This window comes from Dendrobates tinctorius, unplaced genomic scaffold (assembly GCF_039654945.1).
Source record: "Dendrobates tinctorius isolate UK_male_01 unplaced genomic scaffold, ASM3965494v1 ptg000081l, whole genome shotgun sequence".
NCBI classification, from domain to species: domain Eukaryota; kingdom Metazoa; phylum Chordata; class Amphibia; order Anura; family Dendrobatidae; genus Dendrobates; species Dendrobates tinctorius.
The window spans coordinates 7,930,280-7,950,569 of record NW_027361749.1 but is presented as its reverse complement, the minus strand read 5'-3'; the positions used below and the strand labels follow the sequence as shown (position 1 = coordinate 7,950,569).

General features: G+C 43.9%; 1 protein-coding gene across 2 annotated transcripts in view; it reads right to left on the bottom strand.

Annotated features, from left to right (window-relative positions):
• Nucleotides 1-19,188, bottom strand: part of LOC141096868 (meprin A subunit beta-like) — a 177,791-nt gene extending 158,603 nt beyond the window's left edge. For both annotated transcript variants that reach the window (XM_073583727.1, XM_073583728.1), the window contains exons 1-5: nucleotides 18,992-19,188; nucleotides 18,224-18,242; nucleotides 15,318-15,368; nucleotides 15,193-15,236; nucleotides 4,550-4,625 (exon numbers count right to left, since the gene is read on the bottom strand). In XM_073583727.1, the coding sequence (XP_073439828.1) occupies nucleotides 4,550-4,625; nucleotides 15,193-15,236; nucleotides 15,318-15,368; nucleotides 18,224-18,242; nucleotides 18,992-19,051 (250 nt within the window). In that variant the 5' untranslated portion in view covers nucleotides 19,052-19,188. The remainder of the gene's footprint in view (nucleotides 1-4,549; nucleotides 4,626-15,192; nucleotides 15,237-15,317; nucleotides 15,369-18,223; nucleotides 18,243-18,991) is intronic.
• Nucleotides 19,189-20,290: the final 1,102 nt, after the last annotated feature.

The following is a 20,290-nucleotide window of genomic DNA, read 5'->3' as shown; positions in this document are numbered from 1 at the left end:
CAAAAACTTTTAGGGTCCTGTTACCCTTGGAAAAATAAAAATTGTGGGTGAAAAGATCATTTTTGTGGAAAAAATATGATTTTTTAATTGTACCGCTGTACGTTATAAACTTCTGTGAAGCCCTTGTGGGTTCAAAGTTCTCACCACATATCTAGATAAGTTCCTTGGGGGGTCTAGTTTCCAAAATGGGGTCACTTGGGGGGGTTTCCACTGTTTAGGTACATCAGGGGCTCGCCAAACGTGACATGGCGTCCGATCTGAATTCCAGCCAATTTTGCATTGAAAAAGTCAAACGGCGCTCCTTCCATTCTGAGCTCTGCCATGCGCCGAAACAGTGGTTCCCCCCCACATATCAGGTATCAGCGTAGTCAGGACAAATTGCACAATAACTTTTGCAGTCCAATTTCTCCTGTTACCCTTGGTAAAATAAAGAAAATTGAACCTGAAGTATTTTTTTTGTGAAAAAAAGTTAAATGTTCATTTTTTTTTTAATATTCAAAAAATTCCTGTGACGCACCTAAAGGGTTAATAAACTTCTTGAATGTGGTTTTAAGCACCTTGAGGGGTGCAGTTTTTAGAATGGTGTCACTTTTGGGTATTTTCTATCATATAGACCCCTCAAAGTGGCTTCAAATGTGAAGTGGTCCCTAAAAATAAAATGGTGTTGCAAAAATGAGAAATCGCTGGTCAAATTTTAACCCTTATAACTTCCTAGCAAAAAAAAATTTTGGTTGCAAAATTGTGCTGATGTAAAGTAAACATGTGGGAAATGTTATGTATTAAGTTTTTTGTGTGCCGTATCGCTGTGATTTAAGGGCATAAAAATTCAAAGTTGGAAAATTGCAAAATTTTCAACATTTTCGCCAAATTTCCGTTTTTTTCACAAATAAACGCAAGTTATTTGAATGCAATTTTACCACAAACATGAAGTACAATATGTCACGAGAAAACAATGTCAGAATCACCAGGATCCATGAAAGCGTTCCAGAGTTATGACCTCATAAAGGTACAGTGGTCAGAATTGTAAAAATTGGCCCGGTAGTTAACGTGCAAACCACCCTTGGTAGTGAAGGGGTTAAACAGCTGTTTCACAACCCTAAGCCCAAACCTCTGTTCCCTCTCACTAAATTAACAATCAGTATTTATTTGCTGAGATAGTGTGTCTGAACCACACTATTAGCAGAAAGGATTCAGATTCACAAATGTGGACTGGTGTCTGAACCACACTATTAGCAGAAAGGATTTAGATTTAGAAATGTGGCCTTGTGTCTGGGCCACACTATTAGCACAAACATTTTAGATTCTGAAATGTGGCCTGGTGTATGGCCCGCACTATTAGCAGAAAGAATTTAAATTCTGAAATATAGACTCCTGGCTGGACCACATAATTAGCACAAACGATTTAAATTCTGAAATGTGGCCTGGTGTATGGCCCACACTATTAGCAGAAAGGATTTAAATGCTGGAAGGTCGATTTCACCCAGGATCCTATCTGTCTCAACTCTCTGACTACTTGCAGCGGCAGAAGGAGCAGCCTTTCTGCGCTGTTACACTGACAAAATGGCACAAAACAAAAAATGTCCTCTTTTTATTTGGAGAAGAACATGTGACTTCAGCAGCCAATGACAGAAGCCCTTGTGTCTTGACGTTGCAGATGGTTTCTGTGCCCTGATTGGCTGCCGGAATCTCCACACATGAAGGTAATTAAAAAATAAACAGTCCATCGCTGCTCTGACCTCTGCCCACCCCCTCCCCTCATGAAAAACGTCCCCCCCAACTCATAATACTGCACCACTATCCTAGCCAAAGTCCTAACATAAGCATTAGTGGAAACTCGATGATTTATTGAGCTTTGGCCGAATCTTGACGATTTTGTTGAAAAATGCTTGGGAAACTGAACATGAATCCGAATGTGCAATTTTTGTGCCATTTGAAATTGGCGAACGTTTTCCAAACAAGCTCGCTCATCTCTACTGCTTATCACCTATCCTGTTTATTGGGGATATGCTTCAATTTTGGTTCAGCCTCTTCACTAAATGAGAGTATACCTAAAGTCTTGTGGATCGTGACTAGGGATGAATGGACCAGTGGAATTTCGAATTCTTGTCCCCGACCCAAAATCCAAACTTTAGGCTGGAGTCACACTAGCGATTAAATTAGACGAATGCAATGCGATAAAAAATCGCATTGCATTCGTCCCAATGTTATTCTATGGTGCTGCTCCCATCATGCGTTTTTTTATCGCATCCGTTCCTCGGGCCGAGACAATCGCAGCATGCTGCGATTGTCACCGATTTTCGGATTGGATTCAACAATGCAAGTCTATGGATGCGATTAAAAATCGCATTGAAAACGCACTACACGTGTGACTTGCGATTAAATCGCAAGACTTCTCCAGGTCAACAGGAAAGAGCATCAGGCATTGGCACTGGATGTCAATTTGATGCTTAGATGCGAATAAAATCGGTTCATCGCCGGAAAATGGGATGACAGACGGATCCCTGGACAAGAAATCTTTGTGCGATTTCGTACCGTTAAAATCGGTCCGATTTTTTAATGGTTGTGTGTGACTCCAGCCTTAAGGCCCCGTCACACTAAGCGACTTACCAGCGATCCTGACACCGATATCAAGGTGTCAGGATCGCTAGTAAGTCGCTATGTGATCGCTTGTGAGCTGTCACACAGCTTCACCAGCGATCAGCACAGCGATGCCGAGCGCCCGGCATCGCTGGCCATCCCTGTAAAAAATAGAATCAAAATAAAAAATATAGTTATTCTCACCTTCCGACGTCCCGTTCTGCTATCCTGCCTCTCTCCACGGTCCGGTCCCAGTGATCCTTTGCGAGAATGACCGCGAAATGTCACGGTCTCGAGGGATAACAAAGTCTCGCGGTCATTCATGCAAAGGATCACTGGGACTGGAGCGTGGAGAGAGGCAGGATGGCAGAACGGGACGTCGGAAGGTGAGAATAACTATGTTTTTTATCTTTTTTATTATTTTTTACACCTGATCGCTGGTCTCCCGCCTGTCACACACAGTGATGCGTGCTGGCCAGCGGGAGACCAGCGACCAAAGAAATGTCCAGAGGTTTCTTCCAGCGATCAGCGATACCGGCAGGGGGGCCGCTCGCTGATCGCTGTCACACACAGCGATCTCGCTGGTGAGATCGCTGTTACGTCACAAAAGTTGTGACTCAGCAGCGATCTCGCTACCGAGATCGCTTAGTGTGACGGGGCCTTTAGTCGAAAGTTCGCTTCGGGTAAAAGAAATTGACCCAAACTTGAACCTGAACCTGACTGAAAACAATTGGGACCAAAACTTTGCAGCTGAAAAATTGTCTTTCTCTGTCTCCCTCCTTTCGGACTAGACTCCGACACTAAGTGTGGGATGCAAAATGAACAAATCAACAGCAGGTGAAGAATTGGTTTTAGTTATTTTTTACACCATTCTTCGTGCTGTATAAGTGATTAGATGATATTATTCTTCGGGTCGGTGCGTTTACAGCGATACCAGAACTATATATATATTTTTTTTAATGTTTGGCTGCTGTCACCCACTAAAAGACGCTTTTTATTCATCCCCTTATTTAAATTGCTATAATTGTTTCGGCTGACAGAGTCATATGAGAGCTTATTTTTTGTGGGATGAGTTGATGATTTTATTTGTACCTCTTTTGGCTAAATGACATTTTTTAATCTTTCTAGTCTGAGTTTTGTGAGGCAGAATGAACAAAAAACAGCAATTCAGGAATTGTTTTATTTAAGGGTGTTTTATCGCGCATGGTAAAATTGATAAGACAGATTTATTCTCTGTGTCAGTACGATTACATCACTAATACATTTATATCTCTTTTTATGTTTTGGCTCTTTTACACAATAAAGACTTTATTGTAAAAAAAATTATTTTTGCTTCGCTTTATTCTGAGAGCTATAACCTTTTCTATTTTTTCGATGGGTGACGTGTATATCAGTTTGTTTCTTGCGGGACACAATGACGTTTTACTAGATACCAAAGCATAGTTTTTGCCTCACTTTTTATTTATTTTTTATGGTGTTCACTGAAGGGGTTAACTAGTATGGAAATGTTATAGGTCCAGTCGCAGCAATACCCCATATGTGTACTTTTTGGTTTATTTTTGTTCCTACATAGATATCTATTTGATTAATATTTTTTCTTTTTTTTGCTGTTCTTTATTTTATTTTTACAATTGTTAATAAAAAAAAATCATTGTGCTGATGGGAGCACAGAGGGAGCTCCCTCCCGCTACGATTCCCATCGATGTCACTGTCACTATTGATAGCGGCATCAGAGGGACTGAATGCACATGATCGATTCTAACACCAATTGCTGCAGTGTGTCAGCTCTCATATAGAGCTGACACCCTCATTTGGTCATGTCAGCGCTCAGCGTGACGATCGTCACACAGTATATATATGGCTGTTTGCGAGAACCTTAGAAAGGTATCAGGAAGGAATAATTTATTGAGTTTATATTCATTGATACTAATTATGATTGAAAAGACAAAAGAGGCGTATGTGATGTACTTACCAAGACTATCTTCTAAGTAGTATGGGACTGTCAGTGGCCATCTATATTGCGAACCAATAATGGTGTTTCTTTCAGTCTAAATAAAGCAAGTAATTAAAAATACTCTTAGATTTAAAATAATACCTAAACTGATGTAGCCTACAATTACTTAAAGGGAACCTGTCAGGTCTCCTGTGCCCTCCCAATTCAGCAGAATTCAGTTACATATTGTGGTGTGACAGGTGAACGCGTGGTTAATGGGAGATATGTCACATGGAGGGATGCTCCCTGCGATGCAACCCGGAGTATTTTGCCTATAGTGTACATGAGCACTAAAGATGTCATTTAGTGCACTGGGTGCGGAATGTACTCCGTTTTGCCTGAAGATATGTGTATGTTCAGGACATGTGGTGAAGTCCTGACCATGTGACCAGCTCATGTGATCCATACCTCACCTTTGGGTGTGGTTACAGGGCTATGTAATTAAGGTGTTTGGCACATGTGAGAGAGACTGTGAGGAAGTCTGGCAGAGTGTGGACAGACTTCCATGTGTCCAGGTGGGACACTACAGAGAGTGGTCTGTGTTCCAAGGAAGGAGAAGCCTTCCTGTGTCTGCGGCTGCAGATAGAGCGCTGCTCTGGACATTGCCCTGGCCTGTGTGCACAGGACCTGAGGGAACACAGCCCAGCTAAGGACTGTTTATGTGCTGTCTCTGGTTTATGGAGTAATAAACCATGTGAAATTTTAAAGGAACGTGCCTCATGTTTGACTCCCACTGCACCTAAGCGAGTCCGAATCCTTACAATTGGTGACAGACTGCGGGCAGCGATTCCCAGGAGCACAGACGGTATGGAAAATCGTGAGTAATACTGACCGAGGTCAGAGGAAATGACTGTATGGAGATTTGTGGGATGCCTATGAGGAGAAAAGGTACCCGAGAACCTGTGTGGCTGACACCAGCAGGTAACGGACAGGAATCCGTGTTGCACTGACCAGAGTCAGTGAGAGACTGTGCTTGTGTTTTTTTTTTCCCTTTTCCTCGCTTCTCTGCAAAAAAAAAAAAAAATCCTGAAAGTGCTTGCTGTGGCTCAGTACGCTCACGAAGGTCTCGCAGCGCGGGGACCTGATGTTTTTTCTTTTTGGGATCTCCTATTTGAGCATTGGTAGCAGACGCTGTCTGTCTACACCATCCTGCTGCAGCTTTATGGCATATGACTAAGCGGATACAGTAGTTGTGGCTTTACACAACTATTAAGGGTGAGTACCCTGTATTATGTCCTTATACCCATTATACCTGCACTGGTAAGGCCCTATGGGCGCGCTTTTCTGGTTTTTTCTTCCTTTTGAGGGCAACAAGTGGCTTCCGGTGGATCGGCGGGTCCACGAAGACGACGCAGCAGGAGCTGCAGAGACACCAGCAGCTGCTTGTGAGCGACGGCAGGAGCTGAGGCAGTGCCAGAAAGAAGTGGTGTCGTGCTTAAAGGGCCAGTACCAGCCTGAAGAAAAAAAAAAAACACTACTGTGTGAACTGTGGCCTAAGAGGTTCTGCAGGACAGACATGGGGAGATCCCGAAAAGGGGTGGAGTCCCAAAAGGGGGCGGTGGCCCAAATCGGGGTGGTAGCCCATAAAGGGGTGGAGTCCCAAAAGGGGGCGGTGGCCCAAATCGGGGTGGTAGCCCGTAAAGGGGTGGAGTCCCCAAAGGGGGCGGTGGCCCAAATTGGGGTGGTAACCCAAAATGGGGTGGAGTCCCGGGAGGGGGTGGAAACCCAAAGCGGGGTGGTGGTCCAGAAAGGGGCCAAGTTTGAAGAAGTGACAGCACTGGGTGACTCAGTAGGTACGTCTGGAGTACCGCAGTGTATGTGCAGGTCTTTTTCAGAATGTGGAATATCCTTTCCAGGTAGTAATGACGGGCCACAGATGTGTACAGTGATGCTGCACCGGGAAGGAGCCTTTGGTCGGCTGGAATCAGAGAATCAGGTGACTCTGACAGGAACTCCTCTCACTTTCTCTCTGTCCGAGAAAAACGTCAGGGTTCGCTGTAAACACGGGGTCACGGTGAACTATGCAGTAGACAGAGTAGTGTTTGAGGGGACCAAAGGTGGTGAGTGCCAAGGGGGAGGGATACCACGGGACTTAGTCTATGCCTGGGAGAGGGGCCGGGACTTTGTTTTGTTTGATGACGTTTGGTCGGACGATGGAGATGCTTCGACTGTGGGGCCAGCGGACACTAAGATAGTGACGGCTCCTGACGTAGACAGGTCAGAGGTAGAACTGACCGGAAGGAGAAGGACATCTGCCCAACTTACTGACCTGACGTCTCGTGACATGACGGATGGTGGGCTGGGAGATGAGACGACTGTGAGTAGCTCGGTCAGTGAACCAACACTACAGTGCCCCTTCTGGCTGGATGGAGAACGGGTGATGGGATTGTTAGACCCTGGGAGTCCGGTATCTGTGGTAAAAACCACTCCTGGACGTTCTGTGTCGCCTGGGACGGTGACGAGAGTGAATGGCTTTGGTGGGGACGATAAAGAACTTTTGACAGCATACCTCTACATTGACACGACTGAGAGTTCCACGTACCATGTAGTGACAGTAGACCCAGACTTACAGTATACTATGGTAATAGGGCGGGACTTAGAAGCCCTGTGGGACTGGTGGACAAAAGGAGAAGTGTCTGTTGATATAATGTGTATGGGAGGTAATGGTGTGAAAAGTCCGCCTCCTAAAGTTGACAGGCCTAAGTTAAACATGACCAGAGAGAACAGTGCGTCGGCCCCACTTACAGACATGATGTCACCTGACTGGTACCAGAGAGAGACTGATAGTGGTGTGGTAATTAAAAAGAGTGGACCTGACACCCGAACAGAGAGCAACATGAACATTTCCCATGCGGTGGGGTGTGACACAGGTACCAGGCGTGACTGTAATATGTTATTGCCAGTAGCAACCACTAGGGCTGAAGACAGTGTTTGTCAGACAGAAGCACGAATCCAGTGTAATGACAGTTTGCACCAGGTAGAAGCGCACCTACGAGACTTGGAGCAAGGGCGCGAAGAGATGTGTCAGCAGCTGGCGAGGGAGTGTCTGAAGGTGGCGAGTCTGGAAGTCACCAACTCCGCGCAGGTGGAGCGGTTGCACCACCTAGAGTCCGAGCTCTTGGCAGGCAAAGCACTGAGACAAGTGACTGAGCACAGAGTGGATGAGCTGGAGAAGGAAGTCTCTGAGCTCAGAGGTCACCTGTCAGCGTGTAAAACCATGAACAAGACCCTGTTGGAAGATATGGAGGTGCTCAGAGAGGCCCAAGAGAAGTATCAACAGGAGATTCTCAGGAGAGAGGATGAGCATCGGTACCTGGCAGAGGAGCGAGATAAAGTTCTGCAAGAACTCAGTGGAGTAGGAAAAGGTCTTCTACGGGAGAAGTGGATGGGCGAAGACGTACAGCAGCCGTGCCCGCCTGATAGCAAGGCAAAACTGCCAAAGCCCATCTTGGAAAAGGGTCCTGAAGACTGTAAATCTCAGGAAGATGGTGAGCCAAGGGCTGCACAAGACAGTCATCCAATCGTGACAGATATCTTGAGGGAAGTGTCCGTAGGGAACCCAGAGCCATCTGTTCAGGGTGAGAGCAAGTCCACGACCTTCAAGGTTGTAATTGATGTACCAGAAGACATGCAGGAAGCCTGTGCTGAGGAAGGTGTGCATGAGGCCTTTAGGAAGGCTATAGAAGCATGTAGTGTGATCTGGGCACCAGAGACGAAGCAGCTGGTCATACTGTCATCTAAGGAAGTCACAAGGAAGCGGGTTACTATCCTGAGGGATATGCATCTACAATGCCTCCGCACAAGGCAGATGATCCTGTTGGGAAAAAAAGAAGCCGCTCGATGTCTAGAGTGTGCGAGGAAAGTTCAAAGTCAGCAGGGCATTGCAGAAGACATCATTCAAGTGCCCGGAGGTCTGGTGAGGAAAGTCATCGGAAGGTTTGGGAAAGTGATGCAGGACATGGTGAACAGGTCTGGCGTGATGAGAGTGAGGATTCCGGCTAATGACGAAACCCAGGACAAGGGTGAAGATGGGATGGTTCCATTCCTCGTTGTCGGGTCCATGGAGAGCCTTGGGAATATCCGGATGCTCCTGGAGTATCGCGTGTCATACCTGAAAGAAGTAGAGCAGCTAAGACTTGAGAGGAAGCAGATCAGTAGAGAGCTGGAGGAAATGGAAAGAAGATGGCCGCCTCCTTCAACTCGCGGTATAGAAAGGCAAAGAGGTTCACTTAAGACTGGAAGTCCTAAAGATGGAGATAAGAGAGTACATAGAGATAAATGGAAGGGCTGCTCTCGGGACCTTATAGACCTTAGGAGAAATGGCCAGCAGAGAGAGGACAGTAGGTGGCCTGATGGAAGAGGAAGTAGTGATGCCTCAGTTAGCTCAGAGCTGAGTGACCTAGGCAGGAGACCCTGTAGAAGACGTGGTGACAAAGAGTCAGTCCAGACAAGAGGTATGGGGGCAAGGGAGTCGCAACACCATACTGACCGCCGGGGATGCGGGTGGTCTGACGTGGGCCCATCTTTATCAAAGAACAAGACAGAGTCGGATAAGGGATGCCTACTGAAGAGTTCACTAGCAGGGCCTGACTTTGATAGACGATTTGACTGGCAGAGACGACCGAGAAGGATCTCTGGTCGAGTAATAGAAAGTGCCAAGCCCCACGGCTTTAGGCAGAGGAGGGGGATATGTGGTGTGACAGGTGAACGCGTGGTTAATGGGAGATATGTCACATGGAGGGATGCTCCCTGCGATGCAACCCGGAGTATTTTGCCTATAGTGTACATGAGCACTAAAGATGTCATTTAGTGCACTGGGTGCGGAATGTACTCCGTTTTGCCTGAAGATATGTGTATGTTCAGGACATGTGGTGAAGTCCTGACCATGTGACCAGCTCATGTGATCCATACCTCACCTATGGGTGTGGTTACAGGGCTATGTAATTAAGGTGTTTGGCACATGTGAGAGAGACTGTGAGGAAGTCTGGCAGAGTGTGGACAGACTTCCATGTGTCCAGGTGGGACACTACAGAGAGTGGTCTGTGTTCCAAGGAAGGAGAAGCCTTCCTGTGTCTGCGGCTGCAGATAGAGCGCTGCTCTGGACATTGCCCTGGCCTGTGTGCACAGGACCTGAGGGAACACAGCCCAGCTAAGGACTGTTTATGTGCTGTCTCTGGTTTATGGAGTAATAAACCATGTGAAATTTTAAAGGAACGTGCCTCATGTTTGACTCCCGCCGCACCTAAGCGAGTCCGAATCCTTACAATATGATTAAACTCCTTCCTTAACCAGCCTTTTATTACATAATTCACTTAAATAAATGCTTTAAAGAAGCATTTATAACCTCTGCTTTTCCTATGCTAGTGAGGGCTTTGACTAGTCGATGGGACATTAGTTACCCCAGACTAGTCAGCCCTCTTTCACAGTTATCACGCCCGTGCACGCTTCCCGGCTTCAGAGGCACACTGGGCATGTCCGAAAGTTCAGAAGATGGCTTCTGGTTATGCGCAGTGTGCCTCTGAAGCCGGGACACATTCCACTGGCTTCACAGACACAGTGATGCTGCTAGTATGGCTGACCCAGACCTTCAGGAGGGGAATACATGGCATTACCATGCACTAGATATTACTCTTCTGAAGGGGTTAATTGACACGAAGAGGATTTTTTTTCTGCAGCTGAATAAAGTTTGTGTCTGGTGGAGTGGGTAGCCTGTCAGCTGTGCATCACAGGTGCATGATAATATTGAAAGAGGGCTGATTAGGCTGGTGAACTAACATCCCAACGACTAGTCCAAGCCCTCATTAGCATTGGAAAAGCGAAGGTTATAAATGCTTCTTTAAAGCATTTAACTGAATTATGTTATACTGGGCTGGTTAAGAGGGAGTTTAGTCACATAGGTGAATGCTGATGATTGGAGGGCATGGGGACCCAACAGGTTCCCTTTAAGGTAAGACAACTTAAAATTAGAGCAAACAGGAAAAACTTAGGCCAAATTTATCACAGTTATACAAACAGTGTAATGCAGTGGGTATGGAAAGTATTCAGACCCCTTTAAATTTTTCACTCTTTGTTTGATTGCAGCCATTTGGTAAATTCAAAAAAGTTCATTTTTTTCTCATTAATATACACTCTGCACCCCATCTTGACTGAAAAAAAAATAAATGTAGAAATTTTGCAAATTTATTAAGACAGAAAAACTGAAATATCACAGACACTCAATTTTGTAAGAGGGTGGCATTGCTATGAACCGTAGAGACAAGCTCCCACTTTAAGAGACAGCACCCCCTTGGTTAGAGCAGTGGGACATTCTGCGCTTCCCTGCTGTAAAGACTGTTTGTTTTCGTCTGCCAGACTAGAGAGGGGAGGGGCTGCTTTTCTGTGTGAGGAGAGACCCGAGATTTCTGCAGGAAGCAGACGTGCCTGCCTGGAGCTGAGGAAAAGAATGTTTAGTCGGCGACTGTGATTTGTAAACTATTCTGGGGATTAAAAGGTGGCTTTCCTGTCTTGCCATGGGAAGCCACGAAGAAAAGACAAGAAAGGGATCCAGAGGGGGAATCCACCATTCCTAGGAGCATCATTGAACTTGCACACAAGGAAAAGATCACATTGCACAGAGCTTCCAGGAAAGACGTGCGCACCATCTTGCAAAACTTCAGGGGCCCCGGGAATGGACTGAGATACCAACGCTGAGTGTTAACCTCTTCTGTGCACATGCTAGGGCTTAGGATAGACTGCAATAGATAGAGCACGGCAGCCGTGTGGCCAGGTTAGAAAAGGCCAGATAAGTTATAGTTAGTGTAGCATCATACATTACTGTACTGTGTTGTCTTGCCATTTGGATGAATACACTGAGCTGTTATAGTTGGTGCTCCGTGCTGTTTGACGGCCCAGCTAGAGAATATTATCCTTGTAAATTGTCTGTTTCACTGCATACCCCTGTTTCTGCATTTTCCTATATACTGCATTCCTTGCCTGTAAATAAATTAACCCTTTGTCGTATGCACCTCATCTTGTGTGCCGTAGTCTCCCTGCATTGTGGTGGTCCCCCGGCCATCGCTTCATTTAAGTCACATGTCCATTTCCTTGTCATCCTCCTTGAGATGGTTCTACTCCTTCATTGGAGTCCAGCTGTGTTTAATTAAACTGATAGGACTTGATCTGTAAAGGCACATACTAGGGATGAGCAAGTAGTGAAATACTCGGACTCGCCGTGTCTTGGTAGATTTGCAGTGGTATGATACTCCTTCCATTTCAATATGATCGCTTGCACAGTGCTCCTTGAGATGTTTAAAGTTTTGGAAATAATTTTGTATCCAAATCTGGCTTTAAACTTCTCCACAACAGTATCACGGACCTGCCTGTTGTGTTCCTTGGTCTTCATGATGCTCTCTGTGCTTCAAACAGAACCCTGAGACTATCACAGAGCAGGTGCATTTATATGGAGACTTGATTACACACAGGTGGATTATAGTTATCATCATTAGCCATTTAGGACAACATTGGATCATTCCGAGATCCACAATGAACTTCTGGAATGAGTTTACTTCACTGAAAGTAAAGGGGCTGAATAATATTGCACGCCCCACTTTTCAGTTTTTGACTTTCCACAAAAATTTAAAATAACCAATAAATTTCGTTCAACTTCCAAATTGTGTTCCACTTGTTGTTGATTCTTCACCAAAAATTTACATTTGGTATATTTATGTTTGAAGCCTGATATGTGGGAAAAGGTTGAAAAGTTCCAGGGGGCCGAAAACTTTCGCAAGGTACTGTATATATACATATGCCCTCCATCGTGATATATATTTCCCTCATCCTGGTATATACGGGCCTCATCCTCACCCTGGGCTCCATCCTGGTATATATATCCCCATCCTGGTATACATGGTTCCCGTTCTGTCGCTGGTCTTTAATGCACAGAAAAAATAAAGCAATATACTCATCAGGGGCATATATAGAAGTCATAGGGCAGCATAGCAGAAGTATAATGCATTCTCCATAATCCTGCATATAGTACAATGCACAATCCATAGTCCTCCATATAGTATACTGCACACCACAGTCTTCAATATGGTATAATGCACACCCCATAGTCCTCCGTATAGTATAATGAACATCTCATAATCATCCATAAAGTATAATGCACATCCCATAGTCATCATCAAGTATAATGTACTGTGCGTCCCATAGTCACCCATAAAGTATAATTCACATCCCATAATCACCCATAAAGTATAATGCACATTCCAGTGTCACCCATAAAGAATAATGCACCCCCGTAGTCATCCATAAAGTATAATGCATGTCCCATAGTCACCCATAAAGAATAATGCACCGTCATAGTTACCCATAAAGTGTAATGTACATCCCATAGTCAAATATAAAGTATAATGCACATCCTATAATCATCCATAAAGTATAATGCACTCCCATAGTCATCTATAAAGTATAATGCACCCCGATAGTCAAACATAAACTATAATGCACCCCACAGTCATCCATAAAGTATAATGCACCCCATAGTCATACGTAAACTATAATGCACCCCACAGTCAGCCATAAAGTATAATGCACAGCGCAAAGTCACCAATACAATATAATGCACTCCCATAATCATCCATAAAAGTATAACGCACATCCCATAGTCACCCATAAGCTATAATGCGCCCCCAGAGTCATCCATAAAGTATAATGCACCCCATAATCATCCACAAAAGTATATGCACATCCCACAGTCATCTATAAAGTATAATGCACCCCATAGTCATCCATAAAAGTATAATGCACATCCCATAGTCATCTATAAAGAATAATGCACCCCAAAGGCATCCATAAAGTGGTGTATAGCATGGTCTTTCCCCTTTCTTGGACAAGCACTCCTCCCATTTGGCACAGGTGATTTTAAATTAGCAGGAGACTGCAAGGAAAAGGGTCTAGCCCATTTTTACTCTCACTGGAGAGCTTGAGGAAGGTGAGTTTCAATGCTCCTTTCATTTGGTGTGGGTGCTGTGTGGCGGCCATTGTTGCTGTGCTTTTGAGCCGGTGGGGTGGCGCGGTCTTGAGTCATGGGGACTCAGTCTTGCAGCATGGGTGCTGTGAGGCACCAGGCCATCCGCCTTGCTGGTGCATTGTCGCTGCGGCGGTGGTCAGCGCACGGCTTCGCTCTGTTAGGGCGATAGGGACCCACTAAGAGGTTGCCCGTGAAGTGGCAGTGGGCTTCATACAGTCTGATCAGAATGTTAAACTAAGAACCTCATGTTCAGTTTTATAAAAATTTTTGCCTAGCAGCATTTGATGAATGTATGATTTTTGGAGGTGCGGTTCATGCTCTTTATTTGGTGTAAGTCATCCATAAAGTATAATGCATCACCCCTTCAGTGATCCATGTACTAGTATGGCTACTGATTTAAAAAATAAATACTCACCTTCCCTTCGCTCCCCGATGCGCTAGTCCTGGAATGCGTCCCCGGTCATGTGCAAGCCGATATCAGCTGCTGCCCTCCGCTTGGCCGGCAGTGTGCATTGCGGAGCACGGACCGATAGGTCTGCGCTGGGCAATACACTTTAACTGGATGTGCATCTGAAAATGCACATCCAGTTGAAGTTTTTGCTGGCGTCAACGGACCCCTGACCCACCAGGCCCAGTCGCAGTGGCAACCGCTGCAAACGTGGTCATTACGCCACTATCTATTTAATTGATTAACATAGAGATTAAAATTAATGGGAGGGCCTCTTTAACTTTATTTAGAGTTTTATGTGGTTACATGGACTCCAAATAACACCTGCTATAATATCTGCAAAATAGTGTGATTTTTCCACATGGAGCCTGTTTTTCAAGGGGTTATCCGGGACTTTCTTTTCTTGTCCTTATAATAATAATAATAAATTTTATTTTTATAGCGCCGACATATTCCGCAGCACTTTACATTTCAGAGGGGATTTGTACAGACAATATACATTACAGCATAACAATAATCACATACAGTAGATTATAACAAATACCAAGAGGAAAGAGGGCCCTGATCGCAAGCTTACAGTCTATGAGGAAAGAGGTAGACACGAAAGGTGGGTGGTAACAGTTGCCGGTTGAAAACTTACACGCAGGTAGTTGCTATCTACCTGCCTGAGCTGTATTGATCTCTTCTGGTTCAGCATGGTCAACAACTGCTCCTATCAGCAATTTTCCTGCTTCCAGTGACTTCACGTTGACAGAACAGCTCCTTCTCTTCTGCTCTACTCTGTTGATGGGGTCTCACTGCCGATGTCATGCTGCATGACAACCGGTTCCCCACTGCCTAACTGCAGGGAATCGGGTGTCAATCAACATAATGTCAGCATTGACACCCCATCGTGAAAAAGCTGCCTTGTTGATGTGAGGTTAAATGAAGTCGGAGAGTCGCCGGCTGAACTGGAATACATCATTGCAGGGAAAACAGACAGGTAAACTGCAACTACCTGAAGGTAAGTTCTTCACCCAAAGTCCCGGATAACCCTTCAAAAAAAACAAAGTCCTGGATAACCCCTTTAAATATTTGAATGCCACTACTCACTTTAGGAAAAATACATTTCAAACATCCTACAGTGTCTGTTACAAAATTATAAAATAAAACAACTATACTTACTGAATCGAGTTTAATGTCTCCTTCAAATAAATTCAAACCAGATGCTAAAAAGTAAAAACAATACATTATCTATAATCTGCTCACGTAACACCGGACCATTAGATTGACATGTTGGTTTTACATACCTAGATTTATGGCAGGAATATCCTTATAGTTTGAAAGAAATCTGTCATTTCCTGTTAAAGGAAGTACAAATAATAATAATAAGAAGAACCTAATTAAAAAAACAAAAAGCTACATTCAGGTAATGTTATAAACTGCTGCAAGTGTGCTTTCAGCTTAGGTCGCTATTGCCATGTGATGAGATGGACTTCTCGCCTCAGGCAGTGGTCTTCAGTTTCTCTGAGTTAGTGGAAATCCCAGACTGACACATCCTCACTTCACTGAATGTGTCGCCGAGTGAGGCTATGTTGGACAGTGGTAGAAGAGAGTCAGAGGGTGTGCAGATGTCTAGGTGTGAGAGATTTCTGTGACATTGTGCTAGCTGCTGGGCTTGTGGGCAGGTAAAGAGGACAGGGATGAAAAATCGGTAAATGGTAGAAGATGGGGAAGAGGTGATGTTAGATAGGGAAATGAGGCAGGTGAAGATGAAGTCTAGTGTATGTCGTTCTGTGTGGGTGCTTGTGGAGGACCATTATTTCAGACAAGTTACAGGTGCAGCTTTTAGGAAATAGAAGTCCAACTCCCCCACCATGTAAATTGACAGGAGGCGAGGAGTGTGGATGAAGTGATGGCTACCAAAACAAATTTCAGCAGGGGAGACTGTGTCAGAGGGTGTCAGCCATGTTTCTGTAAGGTCCAGGAAACATAGATTGCAACATGTTCATAGAATCATAGAATGTTAGAGTTGGAAGGGACCTCAAGAGTCATCGTGTCAAACCCCCTTCTCAATGCAGGATTCACTAAACTATCTCAGACAGCCTCAGTTTGAAGACTTCCATTGAAGGAGAACTCTCCACCTCTGGTGGCAGCCTGCTCCACTCCTTGTAAAATGAGTCTGGTCCCAGATACAGCAGAAAACCAAGGACTGTACTCAACTGTTTGCTGGGGCTACCTGTGGTGAAACTTCAAATCCACAAGAATCTCACTCGCCCAATGAGTTGTGAGCAAAAAAGGGTGAGGAATGTAATAAGAAGCAATGATATTCCTGAAGAGCCCTTGCAGGATGTGCCATTAATTAGGAGAGATAACTATCTGCTGGCCAGGTGAAATCAAGAGGACCCAAATTGTGCTGGAAGATTTGCAGGGTGAGCAACTTGGTGTGCTGGACCTGATCAGGTTACCCATGGAAACGAGTTCCTTGAAATAAAAGCACTGTGCACCAGACTGCAGGCATATTAGGTGCGAGGGAAAAGAGTGGAGCAGACGTGCTCCAGAAATGCTGCTGAGACCAGCAACCCAGGCCTCAGCGGGAAATCTATACCACCAAGGTGACGGTCACCACCAGGAAAGATTCGGATTCCCCTCAGGAGAATGCCAACATGCAATTTCTGTGCATGTTGTCAGGATAAAATCACCAGGATATGTGAACTTTTGGTCAGGGTCATTTGGATGTTTTGGGTTGTCATTATGATTTAAAAAGAGAAAACACAGTAGTTTGACAATAAATGGCTTCACCCAACCACTAACCATGAGTGGAGAAAAAGTTTTGGTGTTATCATTCATATTCTCTGAAAAAAGGCCAAGAAAGCAAATATTCTGTCGGGGTATGTAAACTTTTGAGCAGAAATGTAAGTATTAATGTTCAGCACTAACCCATAGTGGGAGGTGCTTAGTGTTAGGGCAAGTGACTGCTTTCTGTTAGCCAGATAGGGACAAGTTCATGTAGAAGTAATAAGTGTCTGTGAGCAGTGCTACCATTGGGTGAACTACAGCAGGAGAGACTAAGGAACAAGGGAGTAGCACTACCTGGAACTGACTGAAGAGACAGAGTGGCCGTCCATCTTAACGGGGTCCTTAGATAGGATGACTTGTTAAGAGAAACCCTGAGCTTGCTATATACTGAAGGTAACGGACCTAAACAGGACTGTGTTTGTGGGACTAGTGAGTGGTCTTGAGTATATCCACTGCACCAATAGTGGAAGGAGCAAGACTCGGAACCACTGAGCAGGTATAGAGACCTGCTGAACAGAACTGCTGGTATATATTTATGTGTGTGGTTTATTCAATTCTGGTATATATTTGTGTGTAGTTTATTAGTCAACATTTAAGTATATGGTTTATTCAGTGCCAGTATATAGTGTAATTATGTGTGCAGTTTATTTACTGCTGGTATATATTTATGTGTGTGGTTCATTCATTGATACTATATAGTTATGTGCACAGTTTATTCACTGTTGGTATATATTTACAAATAAAGCCCATAATATGTTCAATTTAAAGAGAGTCTTTATCTCCAAATTACCAAAGGTCATTGTAGGGGACCTTATAATGAGATGTGCCATGTTTGTAGCCAAAACATCTGCTGAATAGTTTTTGTCTGACTATAATAATATATAATAATATTTCATACTTAAACTGAACCTGTCAGCAGGATTTTGCTAAGTAAACTACAGACATTGTAATGCTGGCATTGTTACACTAATTAAAATGATACCTGGTGTGGAGAAATCTGTCATGGGTTAATTATATACCCATGTACCGGGGTGGGTCTGTAGGCAGAGTCTTAGCTTCCTGCTATAGGCCATAAAACCAAAGACATGTTATGCAATACTGAGATTGCAACATTGCACTGCATTATTGCATCTAATCACCTCCTACAGTGTCGCATCGAGACCTACCGGCACCGTGACACAGAGTTGCAAATGCTTCCAACAGTATTTGATTTTCCGTCAGTTTTGGTTGCAAGCAGCATGCAACTTACTTGCTGTTGCCGTTGGCTTTATTGCAAGTCACATGTGGCTATGAAGCTCTACAACTTTTCTATCCTAGAAATATTGCATGGTGCCAACAGGCATTAGATTCACAGACCGTCCATAAAAACACAACACCGATCTATTACAATTGAGAACATTAATTTGAGAAAACTCACCAGGTGTTTGTGGAAAACACTGAAAAAGAAAAACATGTGCATCAAAATTATTTATTTCAGAAAGCAAAGGTAAATCTTTAGGCTGACTTTCCATATGTGCTGTGGCTTCATTTATAACCTTCATTGACTTACATGGTTTTGTGTAGAAATGCTCAGCTGACTGCTGATATTCTATTAATACGGAGAGAGAATAAAGCCACTGTCAATGCATCTTATGATTAGAGATGAGCAAATTTGCTCGGATTCGGTTCTGAATACGTTCCGATTCGAACACAGCCGAACTTCATTAGAGTCAATGGAAGTAGAAATTACCGAATATGTTCGGAACCGAACATAAGACATACATTCGGCCCAAATAGAGTTCGAATATGGCACGAATGTGTCAAAATCAGATTTGGGGCCAAAATCCGAACAAATTCGCTCATCTCTACTTATGATATCCGACGGTGTCACACTGCCCTTCCATGATGACTGCAACACAGAGCTGCAAATTACACTTATCTTCCCTGAAAATAAATGGATCATCCAAAGACCAATTTCCTCAGCTTGTCAGCAGGTTCGGACGACTTGTTATATAGCACAACATCAAGTCCAGTGTGGCTCTAAATGACGGATCTCTATATGCCCCCTCACAATGCTCTAATGAGTGCGAATGTACAGAGCTATTCATTCAATGAAAATAACGTTTTCGTATATATACTGAGTCTACAAGTTTATGCTTAAGGCATAGAAAAACAAAAGAATTACATTTATTTTTGATTCTCTTACCTGACCACAAGTCACTTGCAAAGCAAGTATCAACAGCGGTGAAAAATCCATCAAGACCATCAAGAAAAAGGAAATGGTGAAGATATAGATGAAACCTTGAGTTTTAGTAAAGCGGATGAGGAATTTTCACACAAGGAATGTATGTGTTGTAGGTGGAAAAAAGTTTTCAGTAGAAAAGTTTCCATTTATATCACTGTAAAAACTATTGCTGCAATGAGGAAGGATGTGACATTTCTCAGAGCAGTAAATGGTGACGCCATTGTGTATTGGCATTTTATAACCTGTGTAAAGGTTAACAGTTTAACAATTTTATAGTTCTGACGATTCATAAATATTCAAGTGAAACAAGAAAGAAACATCAGCATATACGAGGGGCGCCTGAAAACTTCGATGCCCACCCATGAAATCTTTTTTTCATGGTCTTGTTTTGCAATGCAATATGTTATTTATAGGAGTTCACACCTCACAACTGGACAGGAATAGTAGGACAGAATTAAAGGCAATATCCATTGCTTCATTGGTTTATAGAGTATTTGTCGGAAGAGTAGACCTAATAAATATACTAAAAAATAGAAATCATAATTGTGAACACTTTTAGCAACTTTACACTGTGTTCCAAATTATTATGCAAAAAGAGTTTAGGAGTGATAAGGTTAGAATTTTTTTGTTTGTCATTTAAACTCATTGATGGTGATGTGTGTCAGGGCTCTTTATATCACTAAAAGCATTTGCAGATACCTGTGCAAATTAGTTTGGCAGGTGTGTCCAAATAAAGGCAAGACTAGGCTGTTCCACATTATTAAGCAGCCTACATTTTTTGCCAAAATGGGAAAGAAAAAGAATGTGTCGGCTCCTGAGAAGCAACAAATTGTGGAGTATTTAGGTCAAGGCATGACTACAATCAACATTGCCAAGACACTTCATCGTGATCATCGCACAATCAAGAAGTATGTAGCTGATTCCCAGCACACACGTGTGCGTGCTGATAAGGAAAAATTGAGGACTCTTTCCAACAGGCAATTGCGTCAGGTTAAAAGAGCAGCTGCAAAAATGCCTTGTCATAGCAGCAGACAAGTTTTTGAAGCCGCTGGTGCCTACAACGTCCCCCGAACAACAAGATGCAGGGTCCTTCAGAGGTTTGCAGCTGTGCATAAGCCATCCTGTCGACCACCTCTATCCACTGCACACAAGCAGAAACGGCTCCAGTGGGCCAAACGATACATGAAGACTGACTTCCAAACTGTTTTGTTCACCGATGAGTGCCGTGCAAGGCTCGATGGTCCAGATGGATGGAGTGGA